This window comes from Trichoderma virens, assembly GCF_000170995.1.
Source record: "Trichoderma virens Gv29-8 chromosome Unknown TRIVIscaffold_6, whole genome shotgun sequence".
Classification (NCBI taxonomy): Eukaryota; Fungi; Ascomycota; class Sordariomycetes; order Hypocreales; family Hypocreaceae; genus Trichoderma; species Trichoderma virens.
Genome location: NW_014013743.1, coordinates 1,551,203 through 1,567,546, shown reverse-complemented (window position 1 = coordinate 1,567,546; position 16,344 = coordinate 1,551,203). Strand labels below are relative to the sequence as shown.

The 16,344-nt window shown below is 49.9% G+C and overlaps 3 protein-coding genes across 3 annotated transcripts; 1 reads left to right on the top strand and 2 right to left on the bottom strand.

Annotated features, from left to right (window-relative positions):
• Positions 1 to 248: 248 nt before the first annotated feature.
• Positions 249 to 1,817, bottom strand: TRIVIDRAFT_27940 (glycoside hydrolase family 71 protein; the record flags this gene model as incomplete). The annotated part of the gene is made up of 5 exons (XM_014101327.1): positions 249 to 723; positions 811 to 835; positions 913 to 1,044; positions 1,106 to 1,649; positions 1,716 to 1,817. The coding sequence occupies 5 exons, from the start codon at positions 1,815 to 1,817 to the stop codon at positions 249 to 251; spliced, it is 1,278 nt and encodes a 425-aa protein (XP_013956802.1).
• Positions 1,818 to 5,880: 4,063 nt separating this feature from the next.
• Positions 5,881 to 8,172, bottom strand: TRIVIDRAFT_83943 (uncharacterized protein; the record flags this gene model as incomplete). Its single annotated transcript, XM_014101326.1, has 2 exons — positions 5,881 to 7,868; positions 8,021 to 8,172. The coding sequence occupies 2 exons, from the start codon at positions 8,064 to 8,066 to the stop codon at positions 5,974 to 5,976; spliced, it is 1,941 nt and encodes a 646-aa protein (XP_013956801.1).
• A 5,748-nt stretch (positions 8,173 to 13,920) lies between these two features.
• TRIVIDRAFT_29548 (putative G-protein coupled receptor protein) lies at positions 13,921 to 15,546 on the top strand (the record flags this gene model as incomplete). The annotated part of the gene is made up of 3 exons (XM_014101325.1): positions 13,921 to 14,107; positions 14,180 to 14,703; positions 14,779 to 15,546. The coding sequence occupies 3 exons, from the start codon at positions 13,921 to 13,923 to the stop codon at positions 15,544 to 15,546; spliced, it is 1,479 nt and encodes a 492-aa protein (XP_013956800.1).
• Between the last annotated feature and the right edge of the window lie 798 nt (positions 15,547 to 16,344).

The following is a 16,344-nucleotide window of genomic DNA, read 5'->3' as shown; positions in this document are numbered from 1 at the left end:
CCAAGCACACGCCCTTCGCTCCGGTTTGTAGCATCATGAGCTTGCAGGCGACGGCGCTTTCTTTTTTCTTTTTCTTTTTCTTTTTCTTTTTCACACTAGTTGGATGGTCACCGAAGGGGTTTGCCTTCCGTGTTTGGGGGCGAAATTCAATCAATCATCAATCAATAAAGCGGCAGGAAAAATTGATCACGCTGTCGCTTTGAGCGGACTATTTCGTTGTTGCATAAGGTGTGTCTAGTCCGCTTGGTCTAGAACTTGCCCACGTATGCGTTAAAGTTGTAAGTCTGGCACGAGCTGACGGTATCCTTTGCGCTTTGGCCTCCTAGAATCTGCCTGCCACCGCGAGAGACGGAGAACGACTGCTTGCCAATGCCCATGGTGAAGTTGAAAACGTGAACACCGGCATCAGCATTTACGGTGACAGGAGCCACGTTTCCACTTGTGACGGTCAATTGTGCAGGCTGCGTGAGCAATGTGCTGACAAAGACCAGGTCGTCCATCAACTCGGCCCCTCGAGGGATGCCCAACGGATCGTTGCTGCATCGGGCAGCATGTGGAGTCGGGCGATACCAGTAGACAATCTCATCTGTATTCACTGTAGGAGAAGATGCGCCGGCCTTGTAGGCCGCAATGTATGGCCTGTAGATATCACGCCAGCCATCATGGGGAAAGCCATTGGCCCATTGGGATGACCCGTCATCGCTGTGGTTAGGCTCTGAGCCGCTGTATGGAGAGTAATATGGTCAGCAATATTGTTTCATCAGCCGAAAGAAAGGAGTCCAGGTAAGGCAGGGAGACTGGTTCGCTTACGAAATATAGTGGCTTTCACCAAAGTCTATGGGAACGGATGTTGGTTAGTTAGCCAGTCAAGAGAAGCATTCCTCCCTTTTTTGGTGAGTTGAGTACACTAACCATTCCACGTAATAATTTCAACCAGGGCTGGCTTCATGTCAAGAATCTGCTGCCACCGACGGACTGGCTGCTCTTCGCAGATGAAGACCCAGTTCTTAGTATTGAAATGGGTTGAAAACCACGGAGAGACCGCTGCCCACGCAATATTATTAGCCCTACCTTCGTGTTCGGTAAATCATTCTGAATAACTTACGTGCCATGTAGGGCCGACCACCAAGCCCTTGTATATATCTCTGATCCCACACGGTTGTCATAGGCCCTTCGATGACGCTGTTACCGCCGTCTGTAGGCCAAGCATACCATGAAAACGCCCCATCAATGCCAAACTGGGTGCTGACGCTTCCAAGGGAGGCAGGGTCCTGCATATTGGGAATCACTGTCAGTTTCTGGCTGCCCAGAGCGCTCTTCACGGCATTCCAGTTGAAACTATCACCAACAAAGGTGCTGACGAGTGCACCTCCGTTAAATTTTGCCTGGGCCGGGTGAGCAGCGTATTTGCCAACAAAGCTGGTAATGTTGCCCGTGTCGCCATTAGACCAGTACGCAAAGTCAAATGAAATGAACATTTTGAAGTTGAGCTGCTGGGCGGCCGTATATGCATTGTCAAGCTGCTTTGGCGTGTAGCTATCAACCCAGGGAGGAGCGCAGTTTAACGCAAAGCCATCAATGCCGATAGCTTGGGCTTGTTGGATTTCATTTAGCCAATCTTGAACGGTAAATTTCTCGACAATGCCCACCTATATACTCCATTGTCAGCCAATTTTTCTCCATGAAGATAGCATCAGTGATAGGATGAGCCATACCATGAAGTGAGCAAACACCGGCTTGGAACCTTGTGCGGCGACAAAGCCCAGAGTGTTGGACAAGATCACCGAAACGGTGGCCAGCAAGCCAGCCAATCTCATTGTCATTGTTGATTGAGGAACTGTGTTTCGATGAAGGTTTTGACTTGCTAGAACGGCATGTACGTCTTTTCTTCTTCAGGGCAGCTTTTTCGTTCTGGTAGCCGTAAAAGCTGCATCTATATATACATAAGAAGTCAGTCCTCCCTTTCAATCCCATGCGGCATCGCTCATCAACCTCTAGGCAAATTTGGCGACGGATATATATTCAAGTCCGCTGCAAGTCGAAAAATACCACATACCTTTATAGGACAAACTCGTGACGGAAACTTGCTCTAGCTCTGCGGGGTGCATACTAGCATGGCATCTAATTGATCGCATGATGATGCTAGGAATCCGGCCATTTCTCGGACTGAGAAACAGTTGCTGCATCGGCATAGTGTATATGCATAATATTGAGGTTGTATCGGCTCGACATCGTCAAATAAGCTTGGTTGGAAGATGGGAGCTTGCGGCTAACCCGAAGATGTGCTCCTTTCTGTTCAATTGGAGCCCGCATCACGATCATCTCGTGTTCACCAAGATGTATGTGTGAACTCTAGCGAAGTCGACACACCACCATCTGTTGAGGTGATATCGCTCCTTGCCCATCGGCCCGATGCTGTATAAGAGCACCATCAGCTGAACAGCAGATCCAATGCTGAATCAATATCAAGATTCGAGTTGGCTGCAATACGAAGGAAACATCCTAAACTGTATTTCCATCGCAGAATGGAAACAGTGAAATTGGGAGTGAAAGTGCGGTGCAAATGAGGGTCCCTTCACCGAAATGGTGAAATAGGGATTGTTCGAGGAATACCGCCCTCATGAGTGTTTTTGCAGACAAAACAATGGCGGGGTCATAACCAATCAGCAAACATGGACAAGGAAGATGGCTGTTTGCTGTTGCATAATCAGCGATGTGCCGAATTGAAACAGGGACTGAATGGTGGCTAGCTCGGGCCTTCTACGCTTGTAGTCAGAATCGCCGTTTAGGAGGCCAACATTCATCATTCTGGAACCATTAGAATGCGTACCACTTACTAGCTGTTATTATTGATCATTACGAGGAACGGCTTGCTTGGTTCCGTGGGAGAAAGCTGTGCAGAGAAAGATGGGAGAATGGTGTCTAGTATCCGAGGGTCAGCTTCTACGCACAGACAGCGGGGAAGATTGCCTACCGTTTCGAGAACTAAAACTGATGGCCAATCCTGCTTTTCGCCAGCCCCCTATTGGCGAGAAAGCGAGCTCTGGGGTGTGATGTGATTGGTATGGATTGCATAGCCGAGAAAGCAAACAGCCAGCAGAGAGATCTCCGATGATTAGACGCTGCGTTCATGAAGTCGACTCTGGGCGCGAATTTCACTACGTATGTTAGTATGGAGACGTTATCAGAAAGTGATGGGGATTCAATTACCTGGCGTCGGGAAGATCGAGTGGGTAGACGAGGCTTTGACAGACGAGCACACTTCGTTGGTGGTTTTGACAATTTTGTGATACTTGACTTATCACTCCAGTCGCCGCTCTGTAGAGATGAGGTATTGGGAGCATCTGGTTACTGCTATTAGTTCATATATTCATTCGGTCGGTTGGCCATCTATAATACGCACACTCCTCTTTGGTGTTTCGAATCGCCGGCAAACAAGTGCTCTTCCTTGATTGGTTCCATCCAAACGGAGCCAATACTCTCGAACCAAATCCATAAAATACCTGTGTTTAGTATTGTTATCTTGTACACCCGACCGTTCGTTCGTTCGACCGATCGACTCGCAGTTCTCTTTCGTGCTCGTTCAGCAACGGATTTCGACGGCGGATTCGTTTCTTGTCGGATAAAGAACATGGCGGCAATCGTTTGCAGCCCCCCCCCAACTCTCTTCGCGCCAAACCACACACAACCCAGTATATATAGTATTATTATTCTTTTACACTCGGCCGTTTACGATCGTTCGCTCGCTCGCTCGTTCTCTTATTCAACTTGCGCAATGGAGGACGGGGATGTTCTGAAGTGCTTGTCGAAAAAGCATATAGTTCTTTGTATATCGCCTCGCACCATTGCGAACCTCTTGTAGCCCATTATATATGTAATATTATCTTTCTTGTACACTCGGCCGTATGCGATCGGTCTTCAGAACATCCGTCTCGGTCGTTGGCTCGTTGGTTCGTTCTCTTATTCTCTTCTTCGGCTTGCGCATGGAGGACGGGGATGTTCTGAAGCGCTTGTCGAAAAAGCATATTGTTCTCTGTACATCGTCTCGCACCACTGCGAACCTCTTATAACCCATTATATGTATATATTATTTTTCTTGTACACTCGGCCGTATACGATCGGTCTTCAGAACATCCGTCTCGTTCGTTGGTTCGTTCGCTTGTTTGTTCTCTTGTTCGCTCGTTCGTTTGCGTGTTCGTTCATTCAACTTGTGCGTGGAGGACGTGGACGCTCTGAAGTGCTTGTCGGAAAAGCATGCAGTTCTTTGTGAATCGCCTCGCACCACTGCGAGCCATATACCCCATTATATATATGTAATTTTTCTTGTACACTCGGCCGTATGCGATCGATCTTCAGAACGTCCGTCTCGCTCGTGAGGGATGGGATACTGGGTCTTCGACATCTTGGATTGCCTCTCAGATGAGAAGGCGTCTTGTTCGTTTCTTGGTTCGCATCTGGAGCGTCGACTGCTCACTCGTTCTTTCGGTCGATCTTGAATGTCGTGTGAAGCAGCGGGCTTTCGGAATGGGCTTGTTCTTGGACGGTTTTGGTTTGCTCGGGAGGGAAAAGTGTGTGTGTCGGACCCCTTACCAATACCACCAACCCAGACCCAAAGCACCCCATTATGTATTGTATATTTTTCATTGTACACTCGGCCGGCCGGTCGATCGGTTCGGTTCACCACACCTTCCCTACTGTTGGAAACTAGACAAATGGATGAGTGAGCGAGTGGTTGATACGATACGGGACAAGAGAAATAGAAGAAGGATGATGATGACAATGCAGTCAAAACACCAAGGTTGAAGTGCATAAAACAGACGATAGGGAGGGAGGGAAAATCTGCCCCCGAGCCGAAGAACAAGTCGTTCTTTGTCAACAAGGCATTGGCTTTGGGGTTTCGGCTGAGAGGGGGGTTGGCAGCTTGGATAAGGAAAGAGAATGGAAGCAGAGGGGTGGCTTGAGATGAGAGATTATTGAACAAAAACAAGATATGTGAGGAGATGAGCATTGATCAAGGAGCTATTGAAAACTTGCAAAACCGAAGAAGGAAGATAAATGATGATCAGGAATGAAGAGAAAGGGGGTCAGAGTATGGGAGCTAGGAGAAGGGCTAGAAGAGAGGGGAGGCATCGACAAGAAAAAGAAGCAGAATGATAGGAGAGACAGAGGAGGAAAGATACAAATGGATACTGGAAGATAACGGAAAAGGTTGGGGGGGGGATTTCAGGAGAATTCGTGCAAGGGACGCGATGAACAAGTCACCCTCGTCAACACTTGTCGTGAGGAAGCGATCTGAAAAGACCATCAGTCTCAAGTTGAACAGAGGAAGAGTATGGGGATTGACTGAATTTTACGAAGGTAAGAACTTGTGGGAAAAGGTGTTTTGGCGAAATGGAAAGTTGTGGGAGGGGGAAAACCTAGGCGGTGATTGTGGTGCTCCTGCAGCTGCTGCTTCTCAGTGTCAGGCCGTTGCCAGTTGTGACTGCCGCTCGTTTAGCAGCATATATTAAGCGAAGAAGACGTAATATGAACTCATCTTTCTGTCTTTATCGGTGAGAATCTCGTTATCTTGGAGAACGCTTTGCATCCATAGAGAAGTTCCTCCCGATCATTTCCAGTAGCTGACCGCCTGTTTGTAGCTGTTGATTCTGTATACTGCTTTACATCTCCTGCCTATGTACGTGATATGTTCATGCCTAGGCATCTATGCTTCTTGGCTATTGTGGGCCAGTGCAAATGCCAACGGTTGTTGACTTGATGTGCAGAAGTCCAAATTCTCAAATGGTGAGATAATTGGCTTTCTTGAATCAAATATACTTGTTCGCTCATTCATTTCATCGATATTTCGCTGCATTGAGATACGTAGATGGTCTAGAATTTAGATTGTAGTGCCTTCTATTATACCATGTTCACATCTATTCAATGTTCCAATGTTCCATGAGATGTCTTTGCCACTAGTATATGGTTGTCTATTCAACTACTGCCTTGCAGTCTCTTTATCCTCTCTTCCGCTGCTCGCGCCCTTCTTTCTCGTTCCAACCTCATCTTCATTTCAGGTGTCAGCCCCCTAGCCTCCTCCTCCCGGCGTTCCTGTGGCGTTTTTGCAATCATATTCGCCATATTACCGCCCTTTTTCGCTTTCTGATCTGGTACTTTTGGTCCTTCAGCACGGAGTCTTTCCTCTTCTGCCTTTCTCCTGTCTGCCTCCTTCTTGTCTGCCTCCTGCTTTTCTCGCTCGTCGCGGCGATCAGCTTCATTCTTGGTCATGGCTGGAGGAACTTTGCCCGTGTCCCAATTCCATTTGGCTTCACCGAGTTCAGATCGCGCTACTCTGAAGGCGTCGCGCGTAGGACGATCTCCAGCAAGCTCAAAGGCCGTCTTTCCCTCCATATTCTTGAGCAGTGGATTCGCCCCTGCTCGTGTAAGAATTCCCAGCACCAAAGGCGCAGAATTCTGAGCAGCAGCGTAATGCAGGATGCGTGGAGTATGGTAGTTTTGTTCTGGGGGATAAAATTCAAAGTCTGAGCTGAGCTCATTCTTTGTGAGATATGATAGGAGTGCCGGCAGTTTGGAGCGTCGCACAAACGCTTGTAGCTGAGATGTATGAAGAATCGCCGTTTCCTCCTCTTCTGATAGAGTTGGCTTTGCTGGCTTGGAGACTGTTACAGGTTTGCTTTGCGTTGAGCTTGCCTTGTCTGACTCGGCCTTGGAGGGGACGATCTCTCGTACTTTGAGCCGAGTCAGCTCGATAAAGGACCGCATCAGCTCGTTCTGAGTGGCTCTCCTGGTACTAAATGGGAATCCTCGTATACGAGCATCGTTAGCCTGAAGGACCTGTCCTTCATAGGGGCCAAACAAGGTCCTTCTATTTGTCGTTCCTGTTGCCCGAATAAATAGTAGCTCGGAAGTATCCAAAAGTCCTTTCCACTCTTGAAGAAGGGCACGAACGTCCTCTACCAGGGCAGTCTCGTTGTAACGACGCAGAGATGAACCAACGGAGTGGGCTTTGCCCTTGGCATTATCACTGGCTGATTGGGAACCACCCTGTTTCCGGCGTGTTGTATACCTATGAAATGTCTTGTGGGCGAGAACCGTAGCCTCTCGGTTCATGGTGGTGCTGCCTGCCTTTGCTGATCTGGGAGCTAAAGAGACCACCATGGCAGCAAAATGGCCGCCTCCGATCATGCAAAGAAAGAAGTGAGGCCCTTTGTAGGCAATGGGTGGCAGTGTTCCGTCTTTTGCAGGTTTCGGCATTGCTATTGGCTCGAGCTGCTTCGTCCGGATGACATCAACCAAATCAGGCTGGCCTTGCTCTTTCTCCGTGAATATAGCTCGGTAGATGCCGAAATATGTATTCTCGGGAAGCAACGGCGAGCTGAACCATATTAGCGGCGGTTTGCCTTTGCCCGGCCGCCCTCCAATTTCATCGTCGCCGTCTTCGTTATTGTCTTTGGTGCCATTTCGCCTCTCCGTCAGCCTTGCTTGTTTCTTGAGTAGCGCCGTCAACGTAGATTCCTGGCGTCCCTCATCCTCGTCGTCTTCCGAATCGTCCGAGTCGGAGCCAGAGAGCGACTCGTCCAAAGTCTCTATCAGCTTCTCAAACTCGGCTTCTGAAACAAGGTTCTGCCCCCGTAGCTTCTGCTTAAGGTTGTAGTTGTGAAAATCGGATTTAATATGGCTTCGCTGGTCTACTACGGTAGGGAAGGACAGCTTGCAGAGGGAACACGCCTGAGAGCCGACAAAATTATCAGAAGACGCGTCTGAAGTCTGGTTGGGAGGTGTTGCAGTGGTAGTTTCGGCGATGGTGATGGCATCTGCATCCGGTTTAACTGTCAAGCCTATGAGGCTTTCTGGGGGAAGATCGTAAACTAACACAAACTCAAGCTGTCAGCTAGTTCCGAGATGAGGCGGGAGACAAAGACAAGAAGTGCGTCCCATGTCGTCAAGCTCGCATCGCGAGCATGATGGTTTTGGTGGGGTCGCGACTAAAGCAGTGATGCGACTGAATATCTGTGCTTACCATATAACGGCCGTCGCAAGAGCTCGTCTGCCTGGTTTTGAGCCATTGTGCGAATGCCGCTGCGGCAGTGGGTATCTTTGGCTGTATATCAAGAGGTTGTTACTGCAAGCCGAGCAAAGAAGAGGCGCGAAGGAGTGTTTATGCGATTATGTATCGTCAGCAACAAGAGACTGCGGATATGAAAAAGTTGGAGTTGCCCCTCCATGACAAGGTTGGAATCATGCTGGATCTGAGTCAACCGGCGACAAACCCCACTATCAGTCATTGAGGCTTGTACTCCATATTATTAAGTACCTACCTACTCGAGAGTTCGTGGCTCAGACGCCAACTGCTTCTTTGGCTTCTATGTACGACGTCGCCTCTATGATTCAGCAGTCTTCTTTTTGCCACAGCTTTCATAGGTTCCCGGGGTTTCCCGTTGACAAGGTTAATATTTTACAGCAAGGCGAGGCTGTGCAAAATATGAGGCTAAAACATACCTTGCGATAGGTGGAGTTTATCTCGAAAATGCAACGAATACCTCGTACAAAACATGCCAGAGGCCAGTGTGTGTGATTTGGTGTTAATCCGTACTCGTAATGAGGCGGCTCCTAGGCAATAACAGAATTCGAACAACATTTTCCAATCCAGAAGACGTATCCATCCATCTCTACCTGGTCGGTCTCCCTGGCCAAACTTTAACACTTAGCCAAGCGAAACTAGGCGTTACAGCTCGTGAAAGAAAAAAGCGAAACCACGAGTCGCTACAACCTATGAGACGGGGGAAAAGAGACAAGAGAAGGGATCTATGATATTGCTAATAGCATCCATGGTAAGCGCGCACGCCTTCTTGAGCGTGATTTCAGGGTTCACTTTAGGGTAGCAGTTCGGAATGGCTTCTCGCCTGATTCACGAACGCATTCCCTTTGAGGCTTTGGCGGCATGCCAAAGCAATTCGTCAGGCCACAGGAAAGACAATAGTGGCGCGTACCTGGAACCCTGTGATAAAAATAGGAGGAATCGACGCCAGCCAATCCAGTGTCTGCTATTTGTTTACGCTGTTGCGCCTATGAAATGGCTGGAGCTGTAACGCGGCACAAGAAGCCGACAATTTCGGGTACAGGCATGAAGCGGCGGGTTAGCGCTGGTCCTTCGGCTTGTTGTATATACACGTATATCGTTCACGAGAATTGAATCGATCTGTGTAACCGTCTCGGAGAAGTACCGTAGCCAACATTTCATGCGGTCACTAGCATCGAAGCCGTCGGCTTCAGGAGAACGAGACAAACCAACCGGAATGCGTTGCATTTACCCACAGACAGGGCTAACGCTCATGCTCGTGCTAGTATTCTGATACGCACAAGTCTGGAGGCTACCTGAGGCGTGGGCATGAAGCTGCGTCCTTTGCCAGATTGTCACTTCAGACCGATTTAACCACCCAAAAACCTAGTCAGGTTTGGGCTGGCGCACTCGATGATGCAGAGACCGGTGCATCTTGGCTGCCGGTAGTAGAATTTGACAAACATGCTAGTGATTCTAGACTGTCGTCAGTGCAGGGCCTTGATACTTGCTATGCCCAATTGACCAGGGAAAGCTTGAAAGGAACACACGTGTGGGCTTTTAGCCGATTGCTGGATAACGCAAATGCGTGTCTGGGGCTATCCGTATCTTTTGTATACAGATCAGGTAGTTGAGTGTCATGGGTGTTGGGATGATACCGATAATGATCATGCACAGGCATTGCCAGTGGCTGACTGCATGAGAGCTGGTTGGCTGCATCGCATAAAGAAGCCAAAACACCTAAAAAAAGTCGAGGACCGCGGGGGTTCTGGATCGCGCAAACCGGGTCGCTGGACTTGCCTTGAGATGCTACTCCCCGGCTCGGCGGATGGTGAAGCTATCGACGGCACTATCGACGAAGCAGCCCGGCATCAGGTTTCATGCAAGAAGAGGAAGGCCATGGTTGAGCTTCAGGGTAATATTCTCCAGCATCCTGTCAGTCGTCATTGCAAGAACTCGTCCATGCGGTATCAAGAACGTTCAAAGAGCTTATACGCGGCCATGTTAGCTGTACTCGCGCTCGGTGTTCATGGAGTGAGGCCATGTCTGCAGTTGAGCCAAGAGCTCGGCCATTGGAGTGCCGAAGCCCGACCGTTACTTTATCCAATTGCTCCATTGATCCCCCTTGTCCGGCTCTCTCTGTCAGGGCTTCGGAGCTGTTTAGCCAAGACTGGCGCCTTGTTGAGGGATAAGGTTTTCAAGAAGCGTCACATTAACCGCAGCCTGTTGTTTTGGAATGCCATATCGACCCCCCTGACGCCGTTGACACCGTTGGCATTATCTGCTGCTGATATGACAAGCTGTACTAGGGATGCCGGTCAGCAGGGCATTCGGCTCCCCAACCTTGAGCCTGTCCTCTGCTCATCCTAGGCTCCACAACCAGCTGTATCGAAGCAGTTGGCTTTGCCTGGTCGAGCTTAGATCTGGTTTGCGGGGACGAGTTCCCCTGTGCCCTGTACCGTTGCACTGCGGCTGATCAATGCAAGTTTGGCAAAAATAAGGGGCATTTCGAATCTGCATGCCCCCGAAGCCTGTGACGGCCAATGCAACTTGCCATCGAGAGCACCGTCGTATTGCTGGCAAACTCGACACAAATCGGAGTCCAGAAATAGTTCAAATCTTAAGGCTACGCCGTACATAGCAAGTCGATGACCGATAGTAGTAATAGAGGAATGATGCTCCGTCACCGTCTCGAGCTCCACATTCAGCCGCACAATCATGGGGGTTTCGGTCCTTTGAAGGTTTGTTTCTCCGTCTCATCGAGTATGATGAAGACAAAAAAAAAAAAAGGCCCTGGCAATTCTCACCGGAGGAGAATGCAAAATTGCCGGCCTCGTAAAATGCTAGCTCGAGCTTCCTTTTGAATGCCGCCAAGCAAATGACTAGAGGTACTACTAAGTCATTGCCAGTTGCCTTAATGCAAGCCACATTTTTGTGCCCTCAAATGCCTGCCAGCGATGATGCCTGTTTAATTTTGACATTCCAGCGCCGACTTGCGCACGGACTGGACGATCTACAGTGAGTCCCGATCGATGATAGGACGGAATCGTCCCCTGATCGTGCAAGTCCACATAGTAAGTAGTACTGGGAAGAACATTTGAAGTCACCGGCCTCGCTAGTGGGACAATCTCTTTCAGTTAAGCCGAATAGAGGAGGTGATGATGCCAACATACGAAGCACCGTGCCTGGAACGACGAGAAGACCGGAAGGAAGGGTCAGTGGCGATGGGGAGAATCGGCACTGTGATTCTTCTAATTTCTCCCCCATGATGATGTAGTCCTTTGGCTCTCCCAATTAAGCGCCACCGGGGGTCAAAGCAAACGTCACTGCTGCTTGGATTTTGGGGAATCCTTCTGCAGTAAGCTGCGAGATGGCGAAAAGTATTTCGAGAGAGCTGAATCGTCATCCATCTTCAAGGTTCTCTTTCCCCTGTATGGACATGAACGTGTTCTTTTAGTGACGAAGTGATCACTGGCTTTGTCAGTACCTTGCCGTCCAGGCATCCATAACACAGCCCTCAATATTGCCCCGTGCCCAGGGCAGCCAATTTATCCCCCTTCTCACTGAATCCCGCTTCTCCTACATCACCATTGTACAAGTAGACGCAAGACGCAGCCAACTCGCGATTATGGCGCAGGCCGAGCGCACGGTTGCTTACCCGGGCACCCCTGGCTCTTTGTTGTTCCTCATGCCGTGTGCTGTGCGGATTCTTCGGAAAGGCGTTAGGCTTTCTGCTCCGCGCCAACACCCTCCAACTTGTGCTGCTGAGCAAACATTTGTTTGCTCTCGGGCACGGCTGCAACAGCCACTCGTGCCATGTGCGTCCGTGTTGGCGGATCCTGAGACGTCGGATAAACGCCTGTTTTGCCTGAATGGCTGAGCTGCTAAGGGTTCTAGCACCAATACTCGTCGTATACAAGTACGAGTACAGTAGAGCACAAAATGAAGAGGGGCTAGAGTCCATGCTTGATCGCCGGCTTGTTACATTCGAAATAGCGGGTGCTGGCATTAGAAGCGGTGCGGCCGAGCTTCGATTCAGCGGAGAAGGAGAACAGCCAAGCAACGTCGAATCCAGCTGCATGGTCCTGCCAACAGCATGACAATACGAGCAGCAGCTGAGTGAGTCAAAAGCCTGGAGCCGTTTGTAATCACGGAGCAGCCGTGGTGAACATGGTCAAGAAATCTGCAATCTAAATCCTCTGTGGCCTGGCCCCCCGGGCGATAGCCGCTCTCCAACTGCCACGTGAGAATGCTGCAGAATTCTTTTCTTTTTATTGCCTACCCGGTCAAGCAAGCCGAGAGGCTCAGAATCAAGTCTCATGCATAACCGTTCAGCCATCCTTGCTCGCAGAGGCCAATCATGGCCCCTGGTGCCGTGCCAAGCCGAGTCTCTTCGCTGTTTTGGGCCTGCAGCGTCTTCCGGAATGGGTTTGGCGAGGATCAAACATTGGACTAGGTCTGAAGTGTCGACGAGTCTCGTTACTGATGCGTCTGCCTCGTGTAAAACGCACCCGTTAGCGGACTCGCCTAGCAAATTGAGCACACTTTAAAACATCACCATATTTGACAGTGCCAGTAGCAAGAGGCAAAAGATGGTGCCAAGGGGCGGTTCAACAACGCCACCAAAGAACTATGAGGAAGTGGCGGGAAGCCGGTTGCTTGCCAATCTACAACACATCTTGCCTTACCATGACCTGGGAAGCCTCAAGCCTCCCAACGAGACCCTTGGCCTAGCTCAATAATATACAGGCTTGGCAATGACTCCGTAGAATGGCGACGAGGCAGTGGAGCAGTTGATCCATGCGCCGCTCCGTTGCTTGATCCCTCCGCTCGAAGGATGCAGAATGGAGAGAGCAAGCACCGGCTTGTACTGTTTGGGCTGCTGTCAGACGGTAATATGTACCAGGTCGGCCGAGTTTTGCTGCCGACTCGACACCCATTTCTCTGCAGCTAGTAATAGATGAGTGCCCTTTATGTCCACCTCTAGGATGGGTTGCCGACAAGGATGCACGGCAAACGGCTCCCAAGCACCCCTGGATACGTGCTGTTTCAAGCCGAAGGCGCCAGATTAGCTTTTGCAGGCAACATGATTCAAGGCTTTGCTCACCACCAAGCTTCACAAGGCTTAGCCCGGGGACATGCTACACGCTTCCTCGCCGACATTGGACGCTGGCTGGGAATAACATGGAGACTGGGCATTGAATGGAAGCCATCAACGGATACGCATTTGTCCGTACAGTACAGTACAGTAGAGAAGAAATGGATTGTCCTCGCACTTGTAGCACCACCTCCGGCATCCAGCAGGTTTACACTACCTAAGGTACTGGGTATTTTTTTCTCCGAGAACCCACGCACGCTATTTAGGGTTTCCAGTGTGCTCCATATTGCCTTCCTATCTACTACTAACTGGTACCCGTCTGCTCCATCCGTCCTCGTACTTGTACGGTACGGAGTAGTACTTTCAACTTATTAAACCCCAGCACCCGCTTACTTCCTTCCTTTAACCTATTCTCCAGTCTCCTCGTCACCGGCTGAGGGACACGGCTCTTGGTCTTCTTCGTGAAGACTCGAGACTGCTTGTTTTCTTGTTTCTCTTGTGTTGTTCCTCCTTTCTTTCTTTCAACGCTGATGCTGGCAGGCTTGCTTTTCTTCTGAGCCTTCCTCTCCCTCTTCCCGACTCTGGTTCCCACTTATCCTGGACTTCGGAAGCCGGCTGCCTTTCGATTGATCCATAATCTGGGAGTCCTTCCTTTTCTCGTGATCGATATGCGACGACGACTCAAGCAACTGGAACAGAAGCACATTCTCCGTTGATCTTTTCTAGAAATCATATTCAAGGCATAGCCTCTTCTCCTTCAGCCATGCCGTCAGGGGAACTGCCGGTTGATGGGCAGTCCCTCGGCCCGTTAACGCCATCTCTTCGCAGCGGTCTTCTAGCCATCACAGTGCTGGCGTGCATTTCCTTCTTCTCCGCAGCTACTCTCTTCATTTACTTGACATACAAGATTGTCGCCTGGCAGCTCTTTGTCCGACGGGAAAACGAAAAGCGTTTCCGGGAAACTCATAACAATGAGGATGAACATGTTATACCACTACCACGCCAGCCAAATTTGCATCGAGGAGCCCATCATGAAGCATCTTCTTCCCAGCATGCTGTTGATTTCACGCTGGGCATCGACGGTGTCTTTGCCTCCCGCCCGAGCGAGTCCAAGGATGCTTCCGTCAAGGGCGAAGGAAATTTTCCACAGCAAGACCCGAGCCCGCCTATCCGACCGATGAAGGGCTCACCCAACCAGTTTCTTATTCTCATCTACAATCTTCTCGTTGCCGATTTGCATCAATCGATTGCCTTTGCCCTCAACTCGACATGGATTAACCGAAATGCCATCCTGGTGGATACGAGAACGTGCTGGGCACAGGGCTTCTTTGTCTCAACAGGAGATTTGTCCTCGAGCATGTTTATCACGCTCATTGCGGTGCATACTTTCCTTTCCGTGGTCAAGGGCTATAGGCCGTCGCAGAGGACGTTGTACACGTCTATTGGCCTTGTATGGCTATTTGTGTATTTCATCTCGACGTTGCCAATTGCCATTACGAACAACGGCCGCGAGCATGGCGGCTTCTTTGTTCGAGCTGGTGCCTGGGTACGTTTAAAACAAACAAGCCTCTTTAACCCACTGTCTAATCTCTGTAATTGCTAACATGAACATATTCCTCAGTGCTGGATGAACCGCGAGTATGAGAATCTCCGTCTCTTTACCCACTATCTTTGGATCTTTCTGGCCCTCGGTATCACCTCTGGCCTCTACGTTGCAATCTACTACTCTCTTCGCCAGCAATCCCTTCGTCGCCGAGCTGCCAATCCAGATGGCAGTTCAGATCTTGGCTGGTCCGGTGAACACAACCCAGCATTCCTCATCTATCCAATCATCTATGTCTCTTGTACGCTGCCGCTGGCTACGGAGCGTGTGGCATCCATGTCTGGCGCTAATATTCCACTGGGGCTCTTCTGCTTTGCGGGAGCGCTCATCTCTCTCAACGGCTTCTTCGACTGCATCTTGTTTGGCACAACTCGACACTCCATCATCTTTGCCTCTAAATACGACTTGGATGCGGTAGATACGGGTGTGAAAACAATTGCCTTCCTACAAACACCAAAGACTCGGCGTTACGGCAACATGGTGTGGATTCAGGGTGGTGAGGGTTCGAGACGAAGCATGGAACCCAAGACTACTGGAGGTTGGTGGTCATGGCAGCGCCTGGCCGGACACTCCAGCAGCATGAGACAGGAGAAGCGGAGACGACCGCGAGGATCCAGCCAGGAGTCATTGCGTGGCCCTGGCATCCAGATGGATCTGGTTACGACTGTTGTGGTGGAGGTGGAAGATGACAAGGAGCGAGATATTCGATTCCCTGACCCGACCGCGAGCGCTAGTCCCTCGGTCAACAGCACAGAAAGGGACGCAATCAGCGCAAGAGCCATCTGAAGAATAGAAGAAGACTACGAATGATTTTTATCCACTGTTACAAGATACCTATTTATGTACAACGCATCTTTGGTGGCTCGAATATGGTATGAGCTTACGGGAGCCATGCCTTCTGGCGGCCTTAATGAGAAATGTAATATAGCACGCAGAGAGTTTTTTTTGGACTTTGCGGTTTACGTACTACTACAAGAAAATACACCCATTACAAGTACCTTGGCTATACGCCCTGAAAATGCCTCGAGAGGACAAGTGTTTTTGCTGTATGATGGCGCTCTCCATATTTCACGCAGACTATCTGACCACCCGTAGTTTCGGAGTCGGACCGTTCGTGGGGAACTGCTGCTGCGGTCAGGTTTTCAGCTCAGCAGAGCCTCAAAGGCGAAGGAATACAAGGTGTTGGCTCTAGTATGTTACCTACTGTTGCTAGCTTTTTACGTACCTGCATGCATGAGCCGCTTCTTCTGAAGCTTCCAGTGGATTCAAACGTGGGAAAAAAAAAGGTCCATTATAGAGACGGCCCGCTTGCGTCCCCATTCCGTTCAAACCCACTGCTAGCATAATGTTTCTTTGTTCTCCGCCGTTCTATACTGAAGAAAACGAGGGGGAAAAGGGTTAGCCGACGGTGACGCGATTCATGTGAGCCGCTGAGATGTGGAGAGAGAGGGAGAAGCGGTAGTTGACCCCGGTTAACGGATAGTACTGCGTCTGCTTTACGAAAGAACAGTCGAATATTGAGATGTGGATTAATCGGCGACCTCGTGCGGGAGAGGCTTTTGGCGCTTTCAAAGATTGGGATTG